We start from the raw sequence: 21,541 nt of genomic DNA on the forward strand, positions 1-21,541 counted from the left end.
CTTTGGGTACTCACAATAATATTAAAACCCATGTTTTTTTTCTTCTTAGAGAGATAAAACCAGTGATTATTGCTCAATGCTACACAAGAGGTTATCATGTCTCCACATCTGAACGAACTGTTCTAGACAGGAAATCAGTTTATATAGTAGGCAAACTCTATTCTGAGACGAGCTGTTATCAGTCCTTTTGCCATGAGTTCTGGGTCTACTGACCCTGCTCCTTGCATTTTGTTCCTCCTAGTGAGCCAGATGCTAATCTTTACCTGCGCAAGTAAAAAGTCCAGCAGGCCCACGAGAGAGAGAGAGAGAGAACACAAACGTTACATGAAATAGATTCTACCGAGGAAAGGCACTCGCAACAATTTACTGAAACCGTCAGGGGGGGGGGGGGGAAAGAATCTGATCAAATGCTCACATTCCAGAACTCTGTCTCCGTTAGAAGAGCATGGCAACTTTCTGTCCAATTATGTAATAATCCATCTATGAATGCATCACGTCTCTGTGCGTCCGTAATCCACGTAACCCGAGAGAACCGTCAGCGCCACAGACTTCAAATTCGACACACGCGTTCCACACCCCCCACAGGGAGTGAGGGGCCTCGAGTCGGTCGGGGGCGACGGACCCCACGGTTGTCCAGAACCGCCACAAAAAGGCCTCTGACCAGGCTCTGGACACTAGATACTAGGGCCCTTGCCAAGGCTCTGGACACTAGATAGGGCCCTTGCCAAGGCTCTGGACACTAGATAGGGCCCTTGCCAAGGCTCTGGACACTAGATAGGGCCCTTGCCAAGGCTCTGGACACTAGATAGGGCCCTTGCCAAGGCTCTGGACACTAGATAGGGCCCTTGCCAAGGCTCTGGACACTAGATACTAGGGCCCTTGCCAAGGCTCTGGACACTAGATACTAGGGCCCTTGCCAAGGCTCTGGACACTAGATACTAGGGCCCTTGCCAAGGCTCTGGACACTAGATACTAGGGCCCTTGCCAAGGCTCTGGACACTAGATAGGGCCCTTGCCAAGGCTCTGGACACTAGATACTAGGGCCCTTGCCAAGGCTCTGGACACTAGATAGGGCCCTTGCCAAGGCTCTGGACACTAGATAGGGCCCTTGCCAAGGCTCTGGACACTAGATACTAGGGCCCTTGCCAAGGCTCTGGACACTAGATAGGGCCCTTGCCAAGGCTCTGGACACTAGATAGGGCCCTTGCCAAGGCTCTGGACACTAGATACTAGGGCCCTTGCCAAGGCTCTGGACACTAGATAGGGCCCTTGCCAAGGCTCTGGACACTAGATAGGGCCCTTGCCAAGGCTCTGGACACTAGATAGGGCCCTTGCCAAGGCTCTGGACACTAGATAGGGCCCTTGCCAAGGCTCTGGACACTAGATAGGGCCCTTGCCAAGGCTCTGGACACTAGATAGGGCCCTTGCCAAGGCTCTGGACACTAGATAGGGCCCTTGCCAAGGCTCCATGTATGGAGCTGGCCTGTTCTGACAACACTATGATGTTCTGACAGACTCCATATTTGGGCATGCCTGACAAAGAACTCCATATTTGGGCATAAAAGGCACACGGACATAATAACTGGGTGGGGTGTTCATTTGACACACGCGTTCCACACCACCACAATGATGCGCGACCTTGCCCTTTATTAGCCAATTGATCACACCTGAATAAAATAATAATTTTGTGATGGCTGGCGGAGACATCCTGCGTGCTAATCCACCTTGACAGCGTGGCGCGGGTTCGAATCCCGATCCCATCGACCCTTTGCCGCGTGTCACTCCCCTCTCCCCATCTCTCTCCCCATGTCCTGTCGGTCTGCTCTACTGTCCTATATCAAATAAAAGGCATAAAAAGACCAACAAATATCTTAAAAATGTATGTTAACACAATATAACTTCTACAATCGGGTGGTTGTATTTGGTCTCCCTGCTCCTCCGTTGAGACATTTAGAATGGTGTCGAAAGGTCATCTCTCACCTAGACACAGGAATCTGACACGCATGTTGACCCCATGACCTAGACACAGGAATCTGACACGCATGTTGACCCCATGGTCAAGATTCAATCCATCCCATGAGCAAGCAAACAGGCAGGCTCCGTTAGCTCAATGTAAAACATGTCAGCAGTTGCGCAAGCAAACCGGGTTCAACTCCGGGGTAGAAGGGGAAAGTTACATAGAGCAGAATAAATTACATTCAGCACACGGTCAGGCTGGCCCAGGAATCGAACCGTTGAGTGGCTGATCTGACAGGGCACTGAGGCCATGTGGCCACGGACGCTATACACAGTTTGGCTGTACCAGGTCGGCCATCATTTCAATCAGTCTGCTCTGGGGAGGAAATCCTATCCCCAAGGAATTTAATTTCCTAAATAAATAAATGATTCTCCCCCTGGCCAGCCGGGGCGCCTGATGGAGGGACAAGGAACTGGTTGGAATAACGTGTTCCTTCCACGCGCTAGGCTACGTCCAACCAGGGAAACTCCCCCCCCTGTCAGGTTGTAAAGGAGCAACATGGACACTCAGGCATGAAGGAAGCATGAGTTCAAGTCCGTTGCTCTCCCCTTGTCCCCCATATATGGAGACTAGGTTGGTCTCCCCTTGTCCCCCATATATGGGGACTAGGTTGGTCTCCCCTTGTCCCCCATATATGGAGACTAGGTTGGTCTCCCCTTGTCCCCCATATATGGGGACTAGGTTGGTGGAGGGTGTGTAGAGCCCAGGATCACATTAGATGATTGACACAGGGGTGAAAAATGGGTTACAAAATCGTGGGATAAAGAATATATATAAAAAAATAAAAAATAAAGATTGCACGTATAGGGAGAGATATTTTTGGCATTGCTCTGTAAATGTGCCGACACTGACGAAGGCCTGCGCGGCGAAACGCGTTTGTCTGGTTTGACTGCTTCGGATCCCAACGTCATTAAACAAGACTTAAACAAGATTTTATTCTCTGTCTACCGTCTATACATAATATATTCCCTGAATCTGCACCCAGCACACGCCTGAACCCTCTCAGGCCGTCTACCATGAGTTGAGCGAGACTTTCCCCTGAAGTGAGTTTTTGTGAATGTTGCCAAACTTGCCATTGCTCTGCGGTTTAACCGTAGCATGACATCTTATGCCATTCCTACCACATTACTTTTAAGTCATATGGCCCAGTTCCAGTCTCCTCATGACAGGAGTCAGTGCTTATAGGTGTTGGGATGACCGTGAGCCCCTTCAGGGACGTGGTAGTAGGAAAAAAGTGTGTGTGTGTGTGTGTGTGTGTGTGTGTGTGTGTGTGTGTGTGTGTGTGTGTGTGTGTGTGTGTGTGAGTACATGTACACGGGTATAGTAATGGCGTGTGTGCGTGCTCCCTCTAATGCCAGTCAGGTGGTACAGTAGGTAGCTCGTGCCATCGGACTCAATTCTCCTCTTCGATGTCCTTCTTAGCCCTCCCCCCCCCCTCTCTCTCCCCCTCTAATCGCAGAAAATCTATAATTTTTTGCATAATCGTCAATCGTTTCCACGTTGAGAAATGTACATACATTTTCAAACATTTTTCAAAAATAGCAGAAATGGCATATTTTTTTCCCCCCTCTCTTTTTTCTGTTTAAATCAAAATGGCTGATCTACAAGCCCACAACGCATTGCCGCAATGACATGTAGAGAGCTTGCAGAGCTGCTACCCTTCATCAAAGCCATGTGCTTCAGCTCCACGATTCATGAATCGCCGACTCATTATTTAATCCCACCCTCCGGGCCCCGTCGCCGAAGCTTAGGATTCAGAAGCTATAGAACGATCAAAGGTCAGCCCTAAAGGTCAGCCCTACTGTATTCTCAGGTTATCTCAACCCTTTCTCTCTCTTCCCCCCCCCCCCCCCCCCTCCTCGTATGATAAGACCAGTAGAAGACGCGTCTGTCGTCCATGACCATTTCCTGCTGAGCGTTGCATTACTGTGGCGAGTGGTGAGCAACACAACTGAACCACAACACACGTATACACAGATAAAGACAATCTCCCACGCAAAACAGCAAACACTCTCATTAACATGTACGGCAGCATGTACAGTACAGTACAGTACAGTACACACAAAACTACATGACGATTAACATGCAAAGCGGAAAACACCGCCGATGACAAGCATGCTGACAAATAGGCTCATTCACAACCAAGCCTTGTCCCTCTGTTCTACCTTTCCTAGTTTCCTCTGTCAATGGCCTGTGTGCCATCACCTGAAGGCCCCTTGGGGGCCACAGGTCTACTCTCCACCAGGATAGACGTGTCAAGTGGCATTTAGACGGAATATGCGATTATGCGTGGCGTGCACAGTTTCAGCGCAATCGGACGCTGTGTAAAATACAAATGCAGTTTTACTGGATACAAAAACAAATTGTATGTGTGTGTGAAAATCAAGCTACAGTAAGTGTTGACATTTTCCGAGATGTAGGCTTCTAAGCTATGATTTAGCCCTTGACCAAGATTTAGGCTCGTGTGTGTGCGTCCCTGACAGGGAGCAGTGAACAAATAGCATCTCCACAGTAAAGTAGAGGCCAAATATGTTATTATTGATGCAAATTTGAGCATTTTTATTGCCTTTAGTGGCGTTGGTTCACCAGGAAATCATAGTTTAGCATGTAGTCAGATTATAACATCCGGATATATCAGATAGCTCTCTCACTTTCCTACTTGAGGTAGAAGATTCAACCGTACTACAATGTGCGCCAAGGAATATGTGCTCTAAATAAAAACATTTCTACTGAGTGCACATTCAATAACATGACTTAACTAAATGCTGTTGTAGAAGAAATTGCAAAGAAATAACTTCTGCAAGAGTGCATTTCTGGCCAGTATAGCACCAATTAGAGAGAATATTTTGAATCTCTGAATGATTTTAACTCTGAGCTTAGGATGGACACAATGTGGCCCCTGCAGCCAAAAGGCCTGCAGACCGAAAAAAGCTGTTGCATCAGGTGACGTTCTTCTCCATTTTCTTTCATGGCTCTGCATTAAGGCATGTTGTTCTGACCGAAAACAGCCTGCTGCATCAGCAAAGGGACTTCCCATGAATACCATGAATGAATGAATACCGACATGCTCTCTCTCCCACGCCGGCTCTCCTCTGGACACCTGAAGGCTCTTTCCGGATTTCTCCTTTCGGCCTTCAAGTTCTCCCTTTCGTTCTTTCTTCCTGACCTCTACATTTTCGGACTCTTCATCTTCCGGTCTACTCTTTCCTCTTCTCCTCCTCCTCCTCTTCCTCCCAATAATTAGTTATACATTCGATGTGGTGGATAAAGTAGCTTTCCTCTAACACAGATGACAGGCAGCTAAGCCCCATTTTGACCTGAGATAAGATTCTAAAAATGTCTTCTACATCCTGACAGTTTTCTGAAAAAACTATGTTTCTATGTCAGTGGTTCTTCGATTTTCAAAGAATAGCAGATCTACAAGCTCATAGCGCGCCACTCGCTATTTTTCAATAGCTAAAGCATAACATGATGCCAACACCAAAAGGCCAAAATGGGTTAAAATTAAAAAAGGCTCCAGTCATGCTGGATATTTAATTATCAAGGTTAAAAACAAAGAGCTCCACTTCATCACAGATCATTTGGAAATCCATATCATCCTTTTGGCCGGCCAGGCAGCCAGAATATGCAGCGGTCAGTCAGGCCTTTGTTCAGCTGGTCGGTAAGTGTGCCAGTTTCCGCAAACCGTTGCCCAGTCAGCCTGCCAAACACTACTTAACCCATTCTGACCGGGAACCCGTTTTGGTGTTAGCATCATGTCATGCTTTAGCTATTGAAAAATAGCAGATCTACAAGCTCATAGCGCGCCACAGAGTGGCGCGCTACGAGCTTGTAGGTCTGCTATTTTTGAATAATCGAAGAACGACTGACATTTTTTAGAATCTGATCTCAGGTCAGAATGGGTTCATCAGACCAGTGTGTGTCCAGTGGAAACCTCGTATGAATCTGATCTCAGGTCAGAATGGGTTAAGCCTGCCTACAAAATAAAACCCTCATATCAGTGACTCGACATTATAGCATCGATCCACAAAACCAGTGGTATATGGATGATGGGCTAGTATTAAAATGTCCATTCCCGACTGCACTCCTATAAATGTAAAATAATACACAAAGTGTTCATTGTGTTAACGAAACGGCACGCCCTAATATTTATTATCCTGCTACGCATGTGACCCAAACACACAGCTGCTGTGAGAAAACATGACAAGTATGAAGCGGCTTGGGCCAGCATGAAACCGGAGAGCCTGATAGTCTATGGTTCAGTACACACATCCCATCCCCGGCATCATAACAGTGTTGGTTGCACCGCTGGCAAGAGTTGAACTGTCTTGCTATGCGTCTGACCCGAACACAGCTGCTGTGAGAAAACATGAAATGCGATCTAGGCCAGCATGGATCTGAACCGGGTCTCTCAAAACATCCCAGGCCAAACCAAGTCCGCCTGGGGTCAGTCACATCATTCAAGACCAGCCTGACTGGGCCCAAGTCCAGAATTATACAGCAGTTATTAACTGGAACAGTAAGTCCAGAAAAGCAAACTAGAATCAACTTGACACTGTCACAGAAATAAGCACGTGATGACAGCTTTTCACCAGTTTGCCATTATTTATAAGTTACAGCCTAATTAAGTTACATAACTGTTTTAATGACATGGTGATCAGTTGGTTTTGGCAGTTAACCACATTAACCCTGGCATCGCCATTTTGAGTCATAGGTCAAACATTTTACAAGCTCTCAAAAAAACACAATTTTTGCTATTCGGCAAATTCGGTTGTTCAATCTGTGACAATTCCAGTTTTGATCTGGTGCAGTGATGGGGGGTTATACAGAGATATCCTTCAGATTAATTTTCCAATAGCCTGATGAGGAATCATCGTCCAAAAGCTTTTAAACAACTATCATTAACCCATTCTGAACAGGAACCCATTTTGGTGTTAGCATCATGTCGTGCTTTACCTATTGAAAAATAGCAGATCTACAAGCTCATAGCGCGCCACCGAGTGGCGCGCTACGAGCTTGTAGGTCTGCTATTTTTGAAAAATCAAAGAACGACTGACATTTTTAGAATCTGACCTCAGGTCAGAATGGGTTAATCAGACCAGTGTGTGTCCAGTGGAAACCTCGTATGAATCTGATCTCAGGTCAGAATGGGTTAATATTATTAATGTGTTTGGGAGGACCAGATTAGGGGGAATCATTTCAGGATACGCACATTACATAATTAAAGAATAGACGTAGATGGAGGCAGGCTAACATAAACTATTTCTCCGAAAATGTTCTACGTGGGGGGAACAAAGAGTCATCAGAGGCTTAAAATAGTTACACACACCACTTCAATGTCACATTTTCTATAAACAGGAAAGGCTTTGCCGGTGGTGTGGTGTGCCTCAGCTCAAAAGCACTGAAGCGACCCGTGCTGCTGCAGTGACACAGTGCTGAACCGAAGTGTGACTAGTGTGCAGAGCAGGACTCAGAGGCGATGACTGTTGCACTGCAACAACCAACCATCGCCAAACAACGCAGCTAGAGGCTGCTCCGTTGCCAGAGAGGGACAGGGGGAGAAACACCATGGGCATGAAACTAAAGAAGACTACCTTTTTTTCACTGACCAAAACTAAATGGAATCTAAATGAAAACTAAAGCTATTATGACTAAAACTAAGACTAAATATATTGACGATTTCGTCAACAGCTAAAATCTAGAGTAAAATGCTAGGAAGGGGACTAGTGGACAAGAGATCCAGTATAAGTCATTTTACACTTGGTTAGCGTGCTGAAAATTGCAGATCTACAAGCTTGCGACGCGACGTATTTTGCTATTTGCGACCACTGGTTGAAAACCACTGTTCTATATACCACATAGTCAATCAATGTTTGTAGCTTAAACATTATAGCTGATTCAATCAAAATCAAAATCAAAATCAAAATCAATGTTTGTAGCTTAAACATTATAGCTGATTGAAATAAATGCTTGCTATTGACAAAGGACTATAAAATAACTGATGTAAATGACTGATGCAAACTGTTATGTATGTAGTTCATGTTATATTGCATGCTTGCTGATGCACATTATTATTCATAATCAGAGCTAGTATTGGGCTGTACTGCAACTATGTCATATTTAACACAAAGTAAGTACACAGTCAAATACAGCCATATTATAGCAGTGGCAATGCATATTGGCATTGCACAACGTGACCAGACCACCATACAATTACAACTGTTGGTGGACTGGACACAACACTAGCTTCATCTGAGCTAATACGCTTACACATACACACACACACAGGCTTACAATACGGACCGCAATGGAAACAAGCCCAGAGGACTTTTAGCATTAATGTCCGACTGTACCCGGTGCTGTTTACATTTCTGACTAATGAAGTATAAATAAAGCGGGTATTCAATCAATCACTCAAACAGGTGAGTGTGGCTTCTTGCCCTTCTTGTTCCCCACATACAGTAAGCCGAAACTCAAAAGCGGACTGTGAGTGTCCCTTATTTGGGGTGCATACTTAGTTTAGACTAGTCATTGGTTAGACATGTGTTAAGCTTAGGTTTAGGTGTGCTGCCTGTCTAAACTAAGTGCTGCACCCGTTTCCTCAGTGATGTATCCTGAGGTCAACAGGGTTTCGGGTCTACCCGAAAATGTGGCGCAAATCTAGTTTGAATATATATTCTTTCAGAGCGAAAGCTTTTAACTCAAATCTTTGCTTCTTTGGTCCCAGCTGGAACAACATATTTTCAGATGGGGGTCCGCGGCATTGAGCACCACTCACATAGAAACATATAGGATTTTCATTAAACTGTTTAGGATTTAGAAGCCTTTTTTCTTTTTCTTTTAGAATCGGCCTCAGATCTAAATGGGTTAAGACTAAGAGCAGACCCTCTCTAATAATCTACTGCATTACAGTGACCTGTAGATGGACTAATATTAATAGAAATAACTTCCACGGCATCAAGATAGATCAGCTGTGTGGTTGTGCTCATTTGAAACTGGGAGATACCTGAATGATTTAACCCATTCTGACCGGGAACCCGTTTTGGTGTTAGCATCATGTTATGCTTTAGCTATTGAAAAATAGCAGATCTACAAGCTCATAGCGCGCCACCGAGTGGCGCGCTACGAGCTTGTAGGTCTGCGATTTTTTTTTTTTATCGAACGACTGACATTTTTAGAATCTGATCTCAGGTCAGAATGGGGTTAATCAGACCAGTGTGTGTCCAGTGGAAACCTCGTATGAATCTGATCTCAGGTCAGAATGGGTGAAGCAGTGGTTTTCAACCCTTTTCTCATCAAGGCCCGTCATTTATTCTGCATTTGAGCCACGGACCTCCATGTGATGAGATTTAGGGTCCATTTTCGTCACCGGCGCTAAACCCCTTATTTATCCCTAAACTTTTTTTTTTTACTATTTTGAAAAACATTTTTGAATAATTCAACTAGTCAATCTACATTGACACGTTGTGAGCATTTTAACCCATTCTGACCTGAGATCAGATTCATACGAGGTTTCCACTGGACACACACTGGTCTGATGAACCCATTCTGACCTGAGATCAGATTCTAAAAAATGTCAGTAGTTTCTTCGATTTTTCAAAAATAGCAGACCTACAAGCTCGTAGCGCGCCACTCGGTGGCGCGCTACGAGCTTGTAGATCTGCTATTTTTCAATAGCTAAAGCATAACATGATGATAACACCAAAATGGGTGCCCGGTCAGAATGGGTTAACTATTCAAAAATGTTTTGCAAAATAGTAAAAAAACGAAAATGGAGCCCTTAGGCCTCTCGCACCCAAAATAAAAGTATGTTGTTCGGTTTTCTTTGGATAAGATTGTGTCTACAATTCCATGCTTTTGGCAAAAGTTGATCAAAATTTGAATTCTTTACATTCTTAAAAAGTAGTAGTGCAGATCTGTATAAACAATAATGTAACTCTTGAGGGTCAAATTAAAATGCTTAAATGTTACGCTCAACGTAACCATTTGGTTACCAACTCTCCATCATTTAGCTGGGGACCACCTGGAACCCCCCCCCCCCCCCCTCAAGGAGTGGAATGGTGGTCCCATGGTGGACCAGTGGTTGAAAACCACTGATGGGCTCATAGCGTTGATGTGTCAAAGGTTGAAGTTGCAGATTTGGCCTGAGTTTTTATCAACACCACCAACCATGCAACTCTTTCTCTCTCGTTTGCACTCACTGACCCCATCCATGCAGTCCAATGTTTAAAATTGGGAGAACGAAAAGGAAGGAGAAAAAAAACACACGAACACGTTTCTGCTCCGTCAGCGGTTCAGGGCAGACAGAGAGGGTTAAACATGCAGGCTGCAAGATGATCTAAATATGTGATGACTCGCCTAAATGCATTGTCTCCCCCCCAAAAAAACGCATTGCAAAATCTGCCAGTTAGTTACACCAGTTTGGTCATGGGTGGGTGAAGCAAGACCGTCTGCAACTCTATGATTGTACAAATCATACTAAATGGACAGAATAATTAGCACACCCAAAGTGTAAGCAGTTTGGCACTGGGAATGTCACTGTGTAGGACCTGCCTGGCCGACCCCCGTCACCCCGGCCACCACCAACAATACCAGCTTCAAAGAAACAAAGACATGAACCTGCCTGGCTGCAGCAGAGGAGACCCATGCAACAACAAAAACAAATCTGGCTTGGCTAGTTTCGTGGCTAGCTTCAATGAGCTAGCCCCACTGCTTCCTTTGGTTCCGTTCAGTCCACATTGTGACATTTTATTAATTCTCTATCACACAGCAACAACTAAATAGTATATTATTACACGTAACACAACAACACCACCAACCACCAACACGCACGGTTGATTAATAAACAGTGGCAGTTTAGAGATGTCTTTCAGAGAGCTACCGTTGGGTTAGCTCAGCAGGTAGCCACGGGCAGCTAGTTGCGTGCATAGAGCTGTTTACAACAATGCTGTACCCACTCCAACTGTACTTTCCCTATTTACAACGGCTTTGTGACATTTTGACACTTAATTGCTTTTGGCAAATGTAAACGTATATGTTTTATCATGACAATAAAGCTCATTGGAAAAGGAAAAAGAATTGCGGTGCTAACAGAGGGAGCTTTTTTGAGGTACCTCATACTGGATGTATTGTTTCCTCCACTCCGGAGTGATGTGCGCCGAGAGATGCTCCGTGAACTTCATCCTGGCGGCTGGTTCTCCTTCTCCTCCTCCACCTCCTCCTCCTCTTCACTTGGCCTCCACCACCTCCTCTTCCTCCTCCTCCTCCACCTCGAACCTTACTTGGCCTCCACCTCGAACCTCACTTGGCCTCCACCTCCTCGGTGGTGGTCCTCCTGTCCTCAGGGTCTCTGACTATCCGTTCAGTCAGCAGCAGGCAGGCAGCGACCCAGCGGCCCCGGGGCTGGCTGGCTGGCTGAGGGCTGCTTCACTTCACTCACTGCGGTATAATATCTGTGTTGTTGTGTTCTGCTCTGTTCGCAGCAGCAGCGATGCTGCTTGTCCTTCTTCTCATCCCCAACCCGGAGATTAGAGCTGAGCAAGCGGCCAGGCACGCACACACAGTGAATACACACACACACAGCGGGGGGGGGCAGCGGACGCGGGTTCTATTTACATTAACATTAGCATAGCCTGGCTAACTCGTTAGCCAACTATTGTTTTTCATTTGTTTTCAATACGTTATTTTAAATGGTCCAGAACGCTGATGACGGTGGTGCCACATTGCCGAGAGAGAAACGCTGTCACACCAGAAGAAGGAGCGGGTTGTCTGTCTGTGTGTGTGTGTGTGTGTGTGTGTCAGTGGTTGTGGTGTAATAAGGTCGGTTTGGTGACACAGCAGGCTCAGCCAGTCTCTCTCTCTCTCTCTCTCTCTCTCTCTCTCGTTGGTCGCGTCACACTGTGAGGTCGTGACGTCATCTTCATTCTTCACACGGTTAAACCCAAAACTCTCATGGTCTCTCTCGTAAAAAAGGGCAATCTCCCCTCACCCCTTTTTCCCCTTAGAGTAGTTTTTCCCCCATAGGCCTACTGTACATGTTTTTCCCTTCTTTTATGTCTTCTTTTTTTTTAAACTTTCTGTATGATTTCCTGTTTTTCATAAAAGTGTACATATTTGTACGTCTTTAAATGTTCCGATTAATTGAAAATTATGTAAACAAGTCTCAGTGCTTTTCATGGTTTAATCCTCAAAGTAGCAGTTTTTGTTGTGTTGTGTTGTTGTCTTGCTTCTCCCCCCCCCCCCCTTTCCCCTCACTGTTTATGTATCTTTTCCCCTTTTGCTTCCTATATGATGAATTCCTGTTCTGTTCTTTAACTACATAGAAGTGTCTATTTGTATGTCTCTAAATGTTTTGATGAATTGAACAATGTGGACCCTGTTGTAAACAAGTGTAACGCTTAATTGGGTCGTCCACTCACAGTTAACAGTCTCTGTATTGAGTTTGTGCTTGAAATGTACTGTAATTCTACAAACTGTTAATAAATATTTCAATCAATCAATCAATTTCATTTGAAATGTAGCCTACCTACTGAAATTGCAATGAATCAAACTCTCTGTCTCACAGTCTGTTCAAACCTGATTCCTATTAAATCGGCTTCATTGTCAATTTGCCAATACATTGATGAATTGAACAAGGTGGACGGTGGACCCTCTTGTAAACAAGTGTAATGCTTTATTGGGTCGTCCACTCACAGTTAACAGTCAAACAATCAAAGCTAATGGCATACATGCAAATAGGCCTACTAGTAATAACACAATTGGCAAAGCATGGGTGAAATAAAAACCTAAAACATAATGTAAGATATGTATAACAATTTAAGATATAAGATATATTTAAGAATAAAGAAATGTGCAAACAGAGCTCTCTCTGTGTGTTCGTGTGTTCGTGTGTGCATGTGTGCGTGTGTGCGTGTGTGTGTGTGTGTGTGTGTGTGTGTGTGTGTGTGTGTGTGTGTGTGTGTGTGTGTGTGTGTGTGTGTGCGTGCGTGTGTGCGTGCGTGAGGGTGCGTGTGTTCCTGTGCATGCTGCATGCTCTGCACAGCAGCAGGCCTAGGCTATAGGCTACCAAGCGAGATAAATTAGTGCAGCCAGATCAGATTATAGCTCTATGGGTGCAGGCGGTGTGCAGCCTCTGTACAGTAGACTCTGTACAGTAGCTGCATTCCACTGGACATCATGCTCACGTGCTGCTGTGTGGGGCGCTAATACTGTAAAGTCTACTCTAACTCATGTTGATTAGGTTATAGTGGTTCCCAAACTTTTTCATGTTCAAGTACCCCCCAAATTGATACTAATTAGCCCGCGGACCCCCATTTGAAAAGACATGCCATCCAGGGACCCCCATAAGAGAAGATTTTTAAGGCTCTAGCAGTGATTCTCATTTCTCAGTTTAATTTCAAGGACCACCAGTTTGACATGCATTAGTCTACGGACCCCCATTTAATGGCATTTCTGTCTCTGGGATCCCAATTTATATTGTATAATCAATGCTAATTTAACTCTGAGAGTGTACATATGGAACCAAATGGACCCCACTTTGGGAACCACTGGATATGGTGATGTAATGGTGATGTAAAGATAGATATAGATAGATCTTTATTTGTCATTGCTTGCATGAAACAAACAAAGCAAACGGTGCAAACACAAACATTAAACGCCATTAACAATAAAGGGACAATATGACGTAAATGACACATTGTGAGTCGTGACGTACATTTACGTACGTTTACAAAACAAACATTGAACCTGTGTATAGGAGGCCCACCATAATGGAAGATTATTTTTTCCTCCTGTTATTAGTCATGTTTCCAAACTCTTTGTTTGTAAACTGTGGGGGAAGTATCATCATCATCATCATCATCATCATCATCATTGTCATGTGTCTTTGGTTTAGTTTAGGCAGGTACAAAGTGTACCTATAGCTGCTGTTTCCACCTCATCGTTTGTGGTGCACACCACACACACACACACACACACACACACACACACACACACAGTCTGACTGACCTGTGGCTGTGGCGGGCGGGCGGCCTCTCTGGATGGTGAGACTATACCGTGCTCATCACTGAGTCTGGCCATCCCATTTACCTATACAGTGTGTTTGACTCTGTTCTCAGAAGGGCTGCTTCACTGACAGAGACCATAAGCATTAGGGGCTTAAAAGTTGTTTAATGATGAGGTGAAACCTGACATACAACAGGCCCGTTTTTTAATAGCGACCTAGTCATCGTCAATGGGAGTCTCCCCCATGCCGCCTAAGCCAATGGGAGCCGCCAGCAAAACGCATAGCAGCGACCTTACCTAGTCATGATTGGCTGCCTCCTAAGCTATGACACACAGCTATGGCACAGCGGAAGTCTGCAAATCTGCAATACCCTGCAGACCACACTCTCAACCATATAAACACCACACTCTGCACCCAGACCACACTCTCAACCATATGAACACCACACTCTGCACCCAGACCACACTCTCAACCATATGAACACCACACTCTGCACCCAGACCACACTCTCAACCATATGAACACCACACTCTGCACCCAGACCACACTCTCAACCATATGAACACCACACTCTGCACCCAGACAACACTCTCAACCATATGAACACCACACTCTGCACCCAGACAACACTCTCAACCATATGAACACCACACTCTGCACCCAGACAACACTCTCAACCATATGAACACCACACTCTGCACCCAGACCACACTCTCAACCATATAAACACCACACTCTGCACCCAGACCACACTCTCAAGCATAGACATATATACATAAACACCACACTCTGTCTGTGCTATTACCTCATTTTGGATAAAAAATTAATAATTTCAGAGCCAGCGTTTGTTTCAGCTGACAAATATGTCCATGTAATATTTCTTCTTTTTTGTGTGTGTGTGTGTGTGTGTGTGTGTGTGTGTGTGTGTGTGTGTGTGTGTGTGAAAACCTAAAACATATGTAAGATATGTATAATTTTACCAATTTTATAATTTTCTTATTCTTTATTAGGCAAAAAAAGATGTTTCTGATTTCCAACAACCAAATGAAACCCTAAAAGATAATGCTTTGAAAAGTAGGAGACATTTGTCTGATGTATAGCAGTTCCAGCGAAGGGAGAATTATTTAAGAATATAGTTTCTCTAGTAAAGCGGAAATTGCACATAGTTATATCTAGTTATACTTCATCACTACCTTGGACAGCCTGATTATGTGTCAATATGTGTGACCATGATTTTGTGGACTGAAGAGTATCGTTTGTGAAACCTCGTATTGGTATAGTGATGACAATAACAGAGACAACAGCACACTCTGATGTTTGATTTATGTATTACACCCTCTGGGAATGAACAGGAACATTATTTTTGATTGATTGAATTCTTTATTAACAGTTTGCAAAAAGGTACAGTTATGCTAAAAGGATAACACAACGATCCCAGAGGGCTTGTTTCCATTGTGGTCCTAGTATTCAATTCAGCACGACAAACAATATGCTAGGCTACTTTACAAGACAAGCAATACTAAGCAGTGTAAGTATATGGACAGAACAAGAGTGGGGGTATGACTTATTTTGGCAAGTCTAGGTCCAGTTGCAAATTGCAGGTGCTCTTTTATAGCTTTTTTTAAAGGAGGGTTGGGGACTCGGGAGTCACACTTTTTGATGGCTGTTGATATTATATTCAGCATATTCTACATTTTGGTGACATAATATAAATTAATTCCCTGAGATCAGTGGAGCTCCCTCTCGTGTTGTGCCTTCCTGTGGATGTTTCTCACTCTTTCCGTTTGACAGGTAGGCCTACACCATGGACACTGGTAAACCAGGCCAATTTGTAAGTTGATGCACTCCTTGAATGTTGATTGATTGATTGAATACTATATTACAGTGGTTCCCAAAGTGGGGTCCTTGAGAGAGTTCCAGGGGGTCCCCAGCTAAACGATAGTTTGAAACCAAATGGATCTGTAACTCTGAGAGTGTACAAATGGAACCAAATGGACCCTAACGGTTCCATTTGGTTCCATTTGTACTAGTACCACTGGTACTAGTAGTACCACTGGTGGTACTACTACACAGAGGAGTCACCCCAAAAAAGGAGAAAAAAAAGACAAAAGTGGAATTAAATATTTGTATTATACAGGTAGCTTTTCTGAACAAGCAATTGGTTCAAATATATGCTATCCATCCGTGCTGAAATGAGCATGACAGCGCACCTATGGCTGATTTGAGAACGGATTATTCACATTAGAAATATCATCAGTTGTGCTGATTAGTGATTAGACTGCGTTTTGTCAGAGCAGCAGTATTATTGCCTTATAGGAATGGAACAAAAAGGGCAGGTAGCCTATATATTAACGTATAATGTATTTTAACATCAGTTATTAATATGGTGGTAGATTCTCTGAAGTGGTACTTCAGTATAAAAAGGTTGATGGACCATTGCTATATAGAGAAGTGGTTCACAAAAGTGGGGTCCGGGAACCCCCAGGGGTCCTTGAGGGAGCTCCAGGGACCAGCTAAATGATAGTTTGGAACCAAATGGACCCTTCTGTAACTGTAACTGTATAGCTCTGTAACTCTGAGAGTGTACAAATGGAACCAAATGGATGCACTCTCAGACTTAAATTTTACATTCATTTTACAATATACTGGGGGTCCCAGAGATAGGAATGCCATTAAATAGGTCTGTAGACATTAGACAATGCTGTATGTCAAACTGGGGGTCCTTGAAATTAAACGGGTTGAGAATCTCTGCTATAGAGCCGTACAAATCTTCTCTTATGGGGGGGGGGGGGGGTCACTGGCATATGTTTTCAAGCGGGGGTCTTCTGTGGGCTAATTAGTGCCACTTTACATGAGAAGGTTTGGGAACTACTGCTAGTACCATGAGGTGCATGCAGAGTGGCATTGCTCCAGCTGTCCTGAGTGCATTCCACTGACCAAAGAGATCCTGCCCCAAATTATAATTCTTTGCTTGACGTTCTTGATTACATTTTGCTGCCATTTTATCACCGGACGGATTGTTTTCTAAAATACAACCAGGGTTGTATTTTATTAAAAAAAACCCTGTAATCTGTCCCTTTCCTTGTGATTCACCCACTCTGATTGAACGTGAAGTCTGTGGCTTATATAACTGAGGCTGATTTTGGACCCAAAAAGAATGGATTTAGTTCATGATAGTTTGTTATGAGTGAGCCATATAGATTTTTACCGAGTTTGGAGCCAAAGGCTTTTTCTAAAACAAGATTATGGTGATATTATGCTTTAGTTGATGATGAAATAAAATAAAATGAAACAGATCTCTAGCTGTGGATTGGATGTACACGTTTTAAAAAAGCATTATAAAAGTTTTGATTGATTGAAATATTTATTAACAGTTTGCAGAATTACAGTACATTTCAAGCACAAACTCAGTCCCCTAAAAGTAGCCTATAGTTAAAATTATTCTGGGTGCTCCAACGAATAAAAGTGTCCATGTTTGAGGTTGTGAATCTGGGCGGGGAGCGTGATCTCTGGTCTCCTGAGTCCTGACCTACAGGTCGCTCAGGCCAGCTGCTCAGTATTTCCAATTTTCAATATACTTCTAGTTTTAATACTACTACTGTGTGTGTGTGTGTGTGTGTGTGTGTGTGTGTGTGTGTGTGTGTGTGTGCGCGTGTGCGTGTGTTTGTGTGTGTGTGTGTGTGTGTGTGTGTGTGTGTGTGGATTGCTTTTTTGTGTAGCTTATATGCACACACAGAATGCATAACAAGAATCACAAAAGATAATTTCATCACAAAGCATATAGTCTTTATTAAAAGTTGCATGCAGTGGCAGACATTTGTTGGAAGCAAACAATGCTGGGCCAATCATTCAATCAAGTGAGGGTCAGATTTGGCATATTCTTGCCTTATCTAACATGCGGGGTTGTTTTGATGTAAACTAGAAGATGAATGCACGTCTGCTTAAACATAGTCCATGCACTACCAATACAACATTACCATATTGGTATATGCAGAGCTGCTTGTTGAAAAGAGTGGCCATTTCATTTCACAGTCAGCCATGTTGGCACCAGAATGATTATGCTTGGTTGTTGTTGAGACATATTGGCAGCTCGCTGGCCTATTTGTTATTACTGACCTCAATTCAATGCAAATAAACCAGCCTATAGATTTCCACAGATATAGCCTAATTATGAGGGCACAACAAACATCAACATTGTATAGGCCTACAATCTGACTGACAGACAGACAGACAGACAGACAGACAGACAGACAGACAGACAGACAGACAGACAGACAGACAGACAGACAGACAGACAGACAGACAGACAGACATCTTCAGACATCTTAAATTGGGGTAATGTGGTTAATCTCTTGGCATTCACCGCGTGCCTTAATTGACAGATTTTAAATCAAGGTCCACTGTGAACACTGAGAGATAGAACCCATACTGTAGTATCACACAAACACACACACACACACACACACACACACACACACACACACACACACACACTTTTTTTATTGCTGCAACTGTGTTCAGAGACAGCACTGAAAGTCAAAAACAGGTGACATCTCGCCATGGCCCATGGGCCTGTATAAAGTAGCCTACATGCATCGCCTACAATGATGATGACAAATCAAACGGCCAGGCCTATATATTACATGTAGCCTTTAGCCAAATTACAATTATTAGTAAACCTGTGTCAGAGATTCGTCGACCAAGCAAAATGACTTGCTGCACGTCGTAGACGAGGACGCAGTGTTGGGCACATTTTGGGTTGTTTGAGCCAATGTGAAAACGCCTTTCGGATGAAACCGCGCGGCCCATTTGAGACTTCAAAGACTCGCGTCACATTCATTATAGGATCTGTGATCACAGTAGCCTATAGGCCAGGCCTATAAAAAATAATATAATATACGGCTTAACCAAATGATAATTAGCGCATTCGATCGATGCATGCATGCGGACTTAAGTGCAAACTCAAAATTTGAGTATAGAAATGCATCTTTTTCTAAATAGCGTATATACATCGCCCGTATAGCCATTCTTTTTGCGAGCTATAAATCGGTCGTTTTTTTTTTTTTGCTTCTGCGGGTGTTAAAAATGGAGCAGATTATCTATAGGCCCTACAAGCATGCATTATATTAGTAGCCTATCTTATTTGGCTTATTAAACGACAAGCAAACAATGCGAGATAGGCCTTAGCCTATAGTCAAACGCAAATTAGCCTATACATCACAGAAGGCCTATAGATCAGAGAGAACATTAAATGGACTAATTCGCTGAAATATGACAGATCATCCAGTCTATATATAGCCTGCCGACCTGCACACAAAGGCGCCCTATATTCTAACATAGGCTATAAGCAAACAAATAACGATGGTATACGTGCATAATCAAATATAGGAGCAAGACAGAGCTGGCTTTCTGAATGCAGGGTATAGCGTGTCCTTGTCGCATTATCCAACATCCCTTCGCAGCATCTGTGTGTGCTATACTTCTCTTCTCTCTCGTCTCCTTCTCTCGTCCTCTTGTCCAATAGGCTATACTATAGGATAGCCCTATACAGCATCTAAAAAATAAAAAATAAAAAAAATAGGCTAGGCCTATATATAGCCTGCTATGTTTCAGATATAAAGAATACTAATAATAAAATAAAATAAAAAAGATAGAACGATGCTTTGTTTCGCCGGCAGCAGCCTATAGGCTATAGCCTATAAATATAGGCCTATATATATATATAAAAAAATCAAGATGATCCTGTATTCCTCTTCCTTCGACACCTATATAGATATGCGAAATCGCCTCGGTTCCCTCTGGTCCTATTTTTTATCGAGGCGGTTTTTAAATAAGGTACAGTGGTATAGTAGCCCATATAGGAGTTACATTGAGGATCCTTCACACAGTGCAGGAGAGGAGAGACGCGGGCGGAGGATTGCGCACACGCAGGCTATAGGGTGACGTCACCATGCAGATAGACGCTCTGAAATCCCTCTCCATCCTCTCCTCTCTCCTTGCCCTTGAGACTATACGGTAAATATAGCGCAGATATGAGACTGTACGGTAAATTATATAGCGCAGATATGAGACTATATATATATACGGTAAATATAGCGCAGATATGCTTTTAGTTAGGCCTGTCAGGGCAGGATCATGTCAACGTCCCACCGTTGCTCTGCTTTTCCAACAATGTTATTGTGTGACATTGTTGGAAAAGCAAAAATAGTGTGCACTCTTTCATGTCAAGGACCCCCACAGCCACATTGACACACATTGGCCCGGCTGCGGACCCCCATTTGAAAAGATATGCCCCCATAAGAGATTATTATTATTTATTTTTTTGTTTACAGTTCTATAGCAGTGATTCTCAAACATTTTAATTTCAAGGACCCCGACTTAATGGCATTCCTATATCTTGGATCCATGTAAAATCAATGTTAATTTCACTCTGAGAGTGTACACATTTGTGTAATTTGTACAAATGTGATTTGTACACTCCATTTGGTACACTCTCAGAGTTACAGTCCCATAAGGGTCCATTTGGTTCCTATATATATCAATTAGCTGGGGACCCCCTGGAACTCCCCCAAGGACCCCAGGGGGTCCCCGGACGCCACTTTGAGAACCATTGCACTGATATCACCAGTAAGACTCGCAAACGCGGGAAGCGAACGCAGCTGAGACCCTGCAGATCATGTCTGTCTGTCTGTCTGTCTGTGTGTCTGTCCCGCTGTTACTGTATATGTGGACCTGGCCCCTTTTGTGCCCATATATGGAGCTGAGTGATTGCTGATGCAACACACTCCATATTTGGACGCCTGGCCCCTTTTGTGCCCATATATGGAGCTGAGTGATTGCTGATGCAACACACTCCATATTTGGACGTATAGCGGGACAGACACACAGACAGACAGACACACAGACAGACAGACACACAGACAGACATGATCTGCTAGGTCTCATAGTAAGTGCTCACTGCGTTCGCAAAAAGACACAAACAAGCGTAAAGCGTTACATGTTCGACTTGCAGTGACTTCTGGTATTTTATGTTAAACCCGTTGTCATATTTTGACTGTGTGGCGTTCCTCCTTATAGGTTTCCACACATAACATGTCGCAACACATTATGGATTAAGCAGAGACCCCCAAATTCTCACATTTGAACTGCATGAGGACCCCCTCAAAAATATTCATATTTGAACTGCATGGGGATTGGCATTTGAACCGGGGACCCCCCCCCCCACCTGACAAGCTCTTGAAATTGTAAGAGTTGAGGCATCACGTTTAGTTTGAACATAGCAGCTGTACAAGCTCACAATGCCAACAGCTGCATTCATGGGCGGCAGTGACTCATGCATGGGTAGAGTGGCTGGATGGCATCGAAACTAGGCTCCCCCAGAGTTAGTGTCCATGAACAGGACTCTGAACCCCCTAATTGCTCCTGATGTGCTGGTTAGTGCCTCGCATGGTTTCCACTGCCATCGGTGCATGTATGAAATGCACAATCTATGTAAAGCGCCTTGGATAAAGGCGCCATAT

The 21,541-nt window shown here is 43.9% G+C and overlaps 1 protein-coding gene across 1 annotated transcript in view; it reads right to left on the reverse strand.

The window, feature by feature from the left end:
* LOC308324869 (xenotropic and polytropic retrovirus receptor 1 homolog) overlaps positions 1–11,350 on the reverse strand; it is a 56,319-nt gene extending 44,969 nt beyond the window's left edge. The window contains exon 1 of the mRNA XM_080777198.1: positions 11,131–11,350. Coding sequence (XP_080633324.1) covers positions 11,131–11,199 — 69 coding nt within the window. The 5' untranslated portion in view covers positions 11,200–11,350. The remainder of the gene's footprint in view (positions 1–11,130) is intronic.
* Positions 11,351–21,541: the final 10,191 nt, after the last annotated feature.

Source organism: Protomyctophum bolini (assembly GCF_963924005.1).
Source record: "Protomyctophum bolini genome assembly, chromosome: 12".
NCBI lineage: Eukaryota > Metazoa > Chordata > Actinopteri > Myctophiformes > Myctophidae > Protomyctophum > Protomyctophum bolini.